Source organism: Microcebus murinus, chromosome 5 (assembly GCF_040939455.1).
Source record: "Microcebus murinus isolate Inina chromosome 5, M.murinus_Inina_mat1.0, whole genome shotgun sequence".
NCBI classification, from domain to species: domain Eukaryota; kingdom Metazoa; phylum Chordata; class Mammalia; order Primates; family Cheirogaleidae; genus Microcebus; species Microcebus murinus.
Genome location: NC_134108.1, coordinates 8,806,692 through 8,817,367, shown reverse-complemented (window position 1 = coordinate 8,817,367; position 10,676 = coordinate 8,806,692). Strand labels below are relative to the sequence as shown.

The window sequence follows — 10,676 nt, the reverse complement described above, 5'->3', positions numbered from 1 at the left end:
AAACAGAATCTTTTATTTTATAGTTTATTCTCTCCATTTTAGGTCTCTCCTAATGGCACTTTTATGGTCAGTGAACAGTGGCTTGCCCTTTGGAACCTGCCAGTGCTCCTCCAGGATGCGCCAAGATGGTAGCACATGGAAAGGGGGACTCCAGCCACTGCAGCTTTGCTCCCAGCCATGAGCAAACCATAAGTGGCACAGAAGGGATTTCAGAGGAACTCAATCTAGCCCTTCCTTCTGTGATTGCCAATTTTGTGCTGGTGCTTACAGTGCTCCACTGGAGACAATATTCTGTTGTCTGCAACACACTCCAGACCACGTTGATGCCATAATGACTATATTTGCATGATTGCTTAGAGCTTAAAAAGAGAAAGAACACCAAGTTTCTTGCACTGACTTCACATATGAAAAACGGGAGACAAGTGTTAGTTTTCAAGGTCTTTGGCTAAAGTTTCACGGATGAATCGTAAAGTACGTTGATATAAAAAAGCATCTTTTCTCTTTGGCTTACAAATATTCAAATGGTTAACATCCACAGGAATTAGCTCTCCGATGCCTGAATCTGAAGAAAACAAAAATGTCAATAAACTAAAGTAAAAATACATGCTTCCCCGTTGTCAATATCAAAAGAGGCCAAATAAGTAGTTCTAAATATTGCTTTGGTTATGATACAGGACTCTTAGAAGATACAGAAACTTAAAAGTTTGTAGCTTAAAACTACATTTGATGAACCTTGCAAGAATAGATTCTCAGTAAGTATAATCATAGTGTTACGCTCTTCACAAATTTTCCATATGTGTTCTGGCCTACTTCTAATAGTGAGCAGAGCCTGAGCACCAGCATCTTCAAAACCTTATACCTGCAGGTTTCTGCTAAATAACCCCATAGAGTTTATATTATTAACTTCATAACGAGCTCCCCTGTCCTGATGAAAAGAATGGGAATGTCTCACATGGGATCCATTCTACACCCAAATCCCCCTGCACTCCACCAGGGAAAGATGATTTAGTGCTGGACTGCTTGAGACACTTGGAAGGTTTCTAACATTTCAATCTAACGAAGTCCACCTGGATGGAAGTAACAAGAGGCACCTAGGTGAGGAATGTGGTGGTAGTTATGAAGGAAGAAGAGCCTCTTGGTGATAGAATTAGGACAAGGCTATGTCACTATAAGCAGCTGGTCTATGAGATTAACTTTGCATTTGCTTCAAGCTTCCAAAGTCCTTTTTTTAAACATCTGGCAGCTGTTGTTTGAACTTTTCCAGTTCTTTAAATAGTAACTCCTGACCTACAGCATATTACTTTGAGGTAAAATTTTCTTAGGATCCACTACAAAGTAGTATTTTTCATTTCATTTAGGTAGTATATAATGAAATTAGGACAAAACACCATGTGGACTGAAGCCTCATCTGGCAGGCACACCAGACAGCCCCCATCTCCAGTGGCAGAGCTCACAGTACAGCTGGGTGCCCCCAGGTCAGCACAGAACCCAGCCTCAGAGGTGATAAGGGTTCCCAGAGACAACAAGCAAGTTGAGGAAGTGGCTGAGAAAAGATCAATTGAAATAGTGAAATGTATGGAGTATCTACCATGAAGAAAGTGAAGATTTGGGCTCCACCCTGAAAGAGCCTATAATGCATTACAATACACTGTAGTATCAGGTATTGGCCATTTCCCTTGACTCTAGAATTATGAAGAAAGAGATTGTACATTAACACTGCTTGCATATTCCACATAAGCTCCCACATCTTTAGTTGATTATTTTAAGGTTTCTACAAGTAACTATCTGTTAAATGCCCCTTTCAATGCAGGTGATAGAAAGCTTTGTATTCCTACTTTAATACACTAGAGTTCACTGTTGATGCCTAACTTAAGAGTTAGCTAATTAACCTTTGTCATCTAATCAGTTAAATAAAGGGAAGGATAATGCCAAGGTTGTATGTTTGCAGAAAAATTTTAATCTATGGCTGAAAGAATAGAATTCTAATCTAGATCTTCATAAAACTATCTCCTAGAACTGAGACACTAGATATAAAAGTTGACACTTACAATCAAATGCTAGGTACAATCAACTAAGCATCTAATGGCCAACAAGTTTCAAAAGAGTTAAATACCTGCTGATTCCACGGTCACCACGTGGAGTTTAATCATCCTCCCAATATAGGTTGGTAGAGTTTCTACAAAATTCAGCACCTGGAAGTTTTTGTCTTTCGCAAACTCCAGAAAGTCATCCTGTAGTGTTTTAAGAGCAGGAGAATCTGTAAGATTATAAAGAACAAGATTGTGACAAATTCTGTTTACCCAATTCATAATAAAGTGCATTAATCTTTAAAATTTAGAGAGGAAATCAGAATTCTGATTCAATATGGTGGCTTGAGTATACATGTTTATTTCTCTCCCTGCCAAGAAGCTATTAAGATTCAAGGGAAGAGCTAACTCAACAAACAACTGAGAAGCCAGTTATCAGGAGAGTTTTGATCACACTCCTAGCTGATAGGAAGCAGTATCCAGGGCAGTTTGGTGCATAGGGCTATAGAGGTCCCCAGTGTGATGGCTGGCACCCTACCCCACCCTTAAAGCCCAGTCTCCCATCAACAAGCCTGTGTTTCCTCACAGAGCACACCCTTCCTCCACCCCCTCATCCTCAAATGTAAAAGGGCAACCAAGCAGCACCAGGTATTAGCAGAAGCCTATGACCTAAAGAGACAGACAAGAGAAACAGAAAATAACTTAAAACTCTTCTAATTAGTATCTTTAGAATGATTTGCAAAGATAATAGAGCCACAAAACAAAAGGAGGATATGAGTAAAGAACAATCAGAGAACAAAAGCTTGTGGAAAATAAAATCTGACTTCAAAAAAGTTGAAAGTTTAAAAGATAAAATCAAGAAATTCTCCATAAAGCAGAACAAGGAGAAAATATAATCAAAATGACAACTGGTATATTAAGGCTCAAGCCAGAGTCCAAATTCTGATTAATAGGTGTTCGAGAGAAAAAAATGCTTATTCATCAAAACAAATATAGTGCTTTAAAATTAATATGTTAAAAATCTCATATATATACACACACACACACACATATATGTATATATTTTTGAGACAGGCTCACTTGGTTGCCCTGGGTAGAGTGCATTATCATAGCTCACAGCAACCTCAAACGCTTGGGCTCAAGCGATCCTCCTGCCTCAGCCTCCCAAAGTGCTAGGATTACAAGCATGAGCCACCACACCCAGCCTTCATTTATATTTTAATACTTGATGATTTTCCAAACTCATGGGGCAAAAAAGCAGTTTCTTGATAATTTGGAATCGTTAAAGCAAAATGTTATATAATTTTTCTAATTGTAAGTATTTAAGATAATATTAAAGTTACTGCTATACTTGAGTAGATAATGGCTTAAGAACAAAAAGCATCAAAGAAAAGTCAAACCCAAACCAAAAATTTTCCATCAACAGTCTCAGACACAATTATATGCAAACAATAAAATAATATATTCAAGGAAGAAACTTTTTTCTTCCTCCTCTTGTATAACTGATGTTAATACAACCCCCATTTCCTTTGTGACAAAAAGTATTACCCTTGCTGAGTTCTTTGACTTCCAAAGAAGGAAAGAGAAGATACCGAACATTAACAGAGTATTCAGCCAAATGTGATCCATGATGAGGGACACTATAAAAAATTATTCCTCTGGTATTGTTTATAACAGTACTCATTTCTGGCTTCTTAGAGGCTTCCAACAGCATCTTTTTGACAAGAAGACCTGGCCACAGAGAAAGAAAACCAATGCATAAGTTATTTTCCTTCCCTCTATTAATCTAAAAAAAAATGCAAAATAAGAAGTACATAAAGAGAGATGCTTTCTGTACAGTATAATACAATAATTCTCTGTACAGTAGTACAAGAAACAGACTTAAAATATTAACACTTGGTAATAGTCCTGATCCTCTAGAATTTATAGTACAAGGCTACAAAAAGGTAAGATTCTAGAAACTCATTTGTAGGGTAGATACTTATATCACAGGATCTCCAGTCTCGCAGAAGGAATGTGAGGCACTGCCTGAGCTGGGCACTCCTGCATGGCATGAATATGCGGTGGCCAGTCTTCCCTGCCTGTCATAACAGTCCGCTAATGACCACCCTTTTAGGACAGCACTAATATTCAAAAATACACGGTAACATAGCTTCTATGGGAACTGCACCTAGGAAGCCACCTTCTCTTCCATCCTCCTAACCCAAGGTTTAGAACCAATAGTGAAATGCAGAGATCACATAGATCAAGGGTCCTCAAACTTTTTAAACAGGGGACTAGTTCACTGTCCCTCAGACTGTTGGAGGGCCGCTGGAGAGTACAGCACACATTCCACACATGCGCACTGTGGGCCCGGGGACGCCTGACATAGATGATGACAGTGGGTCTCTGAGGCCACAAAGGTCTATATCCATCTTTCTTGCAGAAAAAGCTCCAGCTCAGAGTTGGCAATCTTCAGCGTTTCATCACATTAACTAGGCCAGGGGCTGCAGAAAGGCCATCTGCCAAGTGGATGGTGAAAATTTGGAACTGGAGGGGCAGAGGATGCAGCTCAATAAGCAAACACTAGGACCCCCAAGAACAGACACGCAATCAAACCTCTACTCAGCAGGCCTGGCCTGGCATAGGCAGGCACCAGGGGGCTGGGGCTGTGGGCACCCAAGCAACAAGGGAGCAGGGAGAAAGAAAGGAAGCACCTGTGGCCATCCAGGAATACTGAGGGATGTTTACAAGTCAGGCTTATATGAACCAGGCATTGCTTCTGATGTTTCTTCATTACTACATGAAAGCACTACATTATCAAACCCCTCTCTCTCTTATATGGTTTGTTGTAAGTTATCCCCTTCCAGAAAAATAAATGACATGGAAGGAGAGTAGCAATTTTAAAACTCCTAGCCATAGCCAGAAACAATTTTTTTGGGAAAAGGGGAGCTATTAAGTAAAACAGAGAGATGCAGTAACTTTAGGTCGGCCACAATGGCTGCCAATAGGCCTCACAACAGTCAATTTGCAAAAAGGAAGCCACACTTACCTCCCATGCTATGTGATACCCAAATCAGTGGCCTATCCCCCACACCAGCAGCTCTGAGCTTCCTAAGAAATTCGTTGCTTCTGAATTCAATGGACTTTCTGAACAAAACAAAAAAACAGTAGGCAAAACAGGAAGCTGTTGATGCCCCCAATTTTATGATCTGATTAGTCAAGAACTTTATGAGACCAGTGCTACATACTACATTTTGGAGTTAGGAATGCCCTTATTGTCTCCACTGAATTTCTGAAATTGTCCAATCTCTCTTTGTAACATATTCACTTTGGCATAATTAGAAATATCTAAGCCCAGAACAGACCGTTCATTTACTAAACAAACAAGCATTATTTGAGCATCTAATATGTTTTTGGCATTTTTTACAGGTCAAACCTGCATCTCACCCCACCTGTCCCCACCACTTAGAATGTGGATGTCCTTTCTCATCCCAGGGCCTGAAAATGAAAGCATCACTAAAAACTATGCTGTCCCTTTTGTGATTTTTAGTCCTACATGTATTTATGCAGCAAATATTAAGCTTTCATCATTTTGGTTTATTATTTAGAAATGCTAGGAAGCTATTAGAATCAGAGAATTCAAAGTGATCTTTTTTTTTTTGGAGACAGAGTCTCACTCTGTTGTCCGGGCTAGAGTGCCGTGGCATCAGCTTAACTCACAGCAACTCAAACTCCTGGGCTGGAGCGATCCTTCTGCCTCAGCCTCCCGAGTAGCTGGGACTACAGACATGTGCCACCATGCCCGGCCAATTTTTTCTATATATTTTTAGTTGGCCAATTAATATATTTCTATTTTTAAGAGAGATAGGGTCTTGTTCTTTTTCAGGCTGGTCACGAACTCCCGAGCTCAAATGATCTGCTCGCCTCAGCCTCCCAGAGTGCTAGGATTACAGGCATGAGCCACCGTGCCTGGCCCAAAGTGATTTTTTTTTTAATTTTAAAAATAAATATATATATTTTTTAAGCGTATTATGGGGGTACAAAAGTGATTTTTGTTTTGTTTTGTTTTTTTTTTTGAGACAGAGTCTCGCTTTCTTGCCTAGGCTAGAGTGAGTGCCGTGGTGTCAGCCTAGCTCACAGCAACCTCAAACTCCTGGGCTCAAGCGATCCTGCTGCCTCAGCCTCCCGAGTAGCTGGGACTACTACAGGCACGAGCCACCATGCCCGGCTGATTTTTATATTATATATATTAGTTGGCCAATTAATTTCTTTCTATTTTTATGGTAGAGACGGGGGTCTCGCTCAGGCTGGTTTCGAACTCCTGACCTTGAGCAATCCGCCCGCCTCGGCTTCCCAGAGTGCCAGGATTACAAGCGTGAGCCACCGCGCCCGGCCTCAAAAGTGATTTTTAAACAAAAATGGACCTTAAAAACTATCAGGTCTGATAGTTTAAAACTGTTTATCTGTAGATAAGTATCTTTAAAATAAATGTTCTCCAGAGCTTCTCAGGGTGGAATGGGGAAGGAGACCTGGGGTTCTGCTCACTAACCCAAAACACCCTTCTCAGGCACATATGTAGCGTCCACTCACAAAGCAGTTTGATAACACTGATTTAGACCAACTCTCTCAATCTGCAGACAAAACTTTCCAGACACGTTAACTGGCTTGTCTAAGGCTGCACAGTAAGTCAAATGTAGGATCCTGCTACAATCTTGGTCCTATAACTCAGAAATCCAGTGCTCCTTCCAGTGTATGCAATTGGCACAGAGGCCATACAAGGGATACAGCAGCTCATGTTGCTCAGCATCCTTTTCTTTGCTTAGACAACATGGTTGTGAACGCAAAAGCAAAATACATCACTTTTACTTGCAGTACAAAAGGAGATTTCTATAGAATCCGTGGTCCTTAACTATTAGAATAGTTGTAAATGGCTAGGCACCATGGCCCATAATCCTAGCTTGAGCTCAGGAGTTCAAGACTAGCCTGAGCAAGAGTGAGACCCCACCTCTACTAAAAATAGAAAAAGTAGCCAAGTGTGGCATGTGTCTGTAGTCCCAGCTACTTGGGAGGCTGAGGAGGGAGGACTGCTTGAGCCCAGGAGGTTGAAGTTACAGTGAGCTATGAGGAGGCCACTGCATTCCAGCCTGGGTGATAGAGAAGACATTATCTCAAAAAAAAAAAAAAAAGAATTTTTGTAAATAAACCATATTAAGAGCGCAACATTCCAACACTGACAATATATCTAAGCGTTCTACTATTTCAGTGTTTATTTAGAGCTAACCCCTTCCAGAAGGAAGAGGAAAAACGGTTAGGTTAGTTTTTCATAAGGAAATCCTATCTGTGGAATCAACACATAAGAATCACTTCCCATCCCAGAGGATCCACTTGTGGCCTGAACTCTTCCCGTTCCTCCCGGTCTAAAATCCCCTGTTACCTTTCCATGGGGCACCTTGCTCTCCAGTCACTGAGGGTGGTGTCATACTCCACAGATATAATCCGGAGAGCAGGACAGTCTCTTGCTAACCATGTCTAAGTAAAATAAAAGCTACATAAGAACATGTATGAATTTCCACCACCCCAATTACTGCCTAGTGAAATTTATAACTTGAAATTTGTAACTAAAGGCCTCTTTCAATATTGCCAACTAGTTAAAGACAGTACTGGAATAAAGTTTGAAGGTGATTATAAAAACAATTCCACCATTTTATCTGTTTCATCTCTGGTCACAAAGAGGTATCAATAATTAGAGCATAAGGCCAATGAAGGTTTTAAGAGATTTTTCTCAATTTTAATCTGCTACAGCTAAAAGCAAGACCTGTTTTTTGGATTCTATATCAAATTGGCTTTTTGAAAGCATTTAGCAGAAAGCTATTATCTTAGGACAGACCGTATAGTCTGATAGACTTGGGACCTGAGGTGCTAATTCAGAGCAACCAATAATAATAGTCACAGTCCTGTCTTTGTGGATTCTGGGTCTACTGTCATCTCTGTACTTCAGTGTCACCAGAGAAAACGTGCAAACCCCTCTTTCCACTTGATAAGCCTTTGTGTGAATGAGTAAGAAGTAGCGGAACAAAATCCTGGAAACTACTCACACATATATGCAGTACTGCTTTTAAATGAGCTTTAAGAAAATTCTATTCAATGAATTCATTCCAGAGTTAAGGCTCTTTGGAAGAAGTAATGTCAATGAAATTCAAAGTAGAATTACTTCTTCAAAATCTATTTTTATAATAATTAAGACCATGGAATTACAAATATAATTGTGGTTATACTGTATTTTTGTATTATATTTCAAAGGAAGTGAACTATTACTGGCTCTTGTCCCTGTTTTTTACTTGATGGATTAAAAAATAGTCCATGATTCTATTCTTTTAAAGCACAGACCGCACCCTAAACAAAAATTAACACAGGATGACAAGCCTAGCTGTTATCCTAACATACTACAAGTGTCCCTAAGCAAAAGAACTGCATGGAAAAAAAATCCCAGTAAAAAGAGAAAAATAAGCAAGTCACAATGAGGTCCCCAAAAGCCAATGACACATTGGTGTGTCGTGAGATAAAGGTGGCCTGCCAGAGTCAGCTGCTTCCTTACCTTTGGCCAACACGTTGTATACCTGTCTTCATCCCCTACAGCCTTTTCAAGCACAACCCGCTCACTGTCCTGCTGGCGCCATGTCTTGAATGCTGCTCCCATAAGGCCATGGATAAAAAGGACATCTGCTTTAATGGGCTGACTAACAGGGAAGAGAGTTTTAAAAACAAGCAGAATAAGTGCATTTAGTAAGAATCTACACAGCATTCTCTGTGGATGGTGCTTTAACATTTTATGTGACATAAAATAAAACTTAATTAAAGCAAGCTTTATAAGCACAGGTTTGCTGAGGAACCTAAAGAGTTTTGGCAAAGACATACACAGAGCATGCTCAATGCTCTCTCTCTAAAAATGGAAACATGTCTAGCCAGGCAGACCAACCACAATCAATCATAATGAGCTTAGTGATCAATCAAGTGACAGATGTCACAGTTAGATTACCCTCTGAAGAATTCCATGAGAATATCCTACAAATCAATAAAAGTATTTGAGAAATTAAATAAGAATATGCTAATATTGTTTCCAAGTCAGTATTATGAGATTTTCAAAAATGAAAGATTTTCAAAAATGTATTAAGGAAAATATATTTATCAGAAAGACAGAAAATGAAATTTTAAAGTAACATATTCTTTCTTTAGATAGAACATTAAAAATTATAACTAGGATCTTAGTTACAAGCTACGTATTGTACACAATTATGCAACGCACATATAAAATATATTACGATAATATTTTATTTATAAATGAATTAACCAAGTAATCCATTTTTCAAATTTAAAAGTTTTTTTGCTATTTTCTGAGGTATTTTTTGGAAAGTACCCTATGAAAATCTAAGAAATGTGTAAGGTTTTCATTGTGATCCTTTCTATATTGTCTCTGCAATGATACAACCAGATATAGTGACCACAAATAACCTTAAGAAGGAGCATGAGTCAAATGTATGACCACCTGGTCTTTCCCACACGTGCTTTTAGACACCAGCATCAATGCTCTGCAGTCCCTTGGGTTCTAGGCCCAGGCTGATTTGATTGCCTGCAGACAACAATGTCATATCTCCTTCCTATTCAGAGTGATTTCTGGAATCCAAATCAGTTATTAACTCAGATCTAAGTGAAAATGCCTTCACACAACGAAAATGCGTATTACAAAGTTTAAGTGCAACACTTCATAACAGGTGACTCAGCCTTACTGTAAGGGCTTACGATCGTAAGCTCTTTGTGAAATAACCTAGTTCACATACTTTTCACAACCATCTTCAATTCTTCTGAGGTTATTGCAGACAAATTATTTCAATCAACAAGGTATTTGACTTATAAAGTATTTAACTTATCTAAAGTATACAGAAATAAAATAAAAATTTAAGCCCCCTAGGCTTTATGTTTTCTTACCTTGTTCGATGCTGGGGGTGTAGCACATATACCCCATCCTGATATTTTTCTTGTACAGTTTCTCGGTCTAGATTAGCCAAGATTCTGGCAGCATGTGAAGCCTTCATAATGTGGTGAGATTTCATTGCTTCTGCCATGAGGGAAACCCAGCCTGTGAAAAGAACATATATCCTCAATACTGACATGAATCTGTCTCAGACTATTGGGAGTGGATTCAAACTGAATGTGATGGAGACAGGCAAACCTCAAGTATCTGTCCTTGGTGGAAAAGCTCAACCACTGCACTCCCATCCTACCCTCTTAAGATCCTCAGAGTCCCACGACACAAGGGGACACAATACCATGACGTTCCCAACCACATACCCTTTAAAGGATCTCAAAGAAGGAAAGGGGTTCAAGAGCCATTTTCTTTATAAAGAAAAACTAAAACAAATTACAGTTACTAGAAATGAGGTCACAAATGTGAACAAAATAGTGTGTTTTGCTTTTTTCGAGAATTATAAAACTTAGTGGGTTAATACTATTTATTTCATCCTGATCAGCAATCATATCAACAGCCTTTAATGTAACTGAGGAAATTATTTCTTAACAATGGATTTGTTTGATACACAAGTGTCTTATAAAACTTCGAGTTCAGAAAGGAAAAGCTATTTTTTAAAGAAAGGCAAACAGAAAAGGCATGGA

At 39.1% G+C, this 10,676-nt stretch overlaps 1 protein-coding gene across 4 annotated transcripts in view; it reads right to left on the bottom strand.

Moving 5' to 3' along the window:
- The window catches only part of SERAC1 (serine active site containing 1), a 52,909-nt gene continuing 42,233 nt past the window's right edge, over nt 1–10,676 (bottom strand). For all 4 annotated transcript variants that reach the window (XM_076002828.1, XM_076002831.1, XM_076002829.1 and 1 more), the window contains 7 exons: nt 9,993–10,143; nt 8,605–8,746; nt 7,444–7,538; nt 5,059–5,156; nt 3,576–3,758; nt 2,114–2,257; nt 1–562 (listed from right to left, as the gene is read on the bottom strand). In XM_076002828.1, the coding sequence (XP_075858943.1) occupies nt 426–562; nt 2,114–2,257; nt 3,576–3,758; nt 5,059–5,156; nt 7,444–7,538; nt 8,605–8,746; nt 9,993–10,143 (950 nt within the window). In that variant the 3' untranslated portion in view covers nt 1–425. The remainder of the gene's footprint in view (nt 563–2,113; nt 2,258–3,575; nt 3,759–5,058; nt 5,157–7,443; nt 7,539–8,604; nt 8,747–9,992; nt 10,144–10,676) is intronic.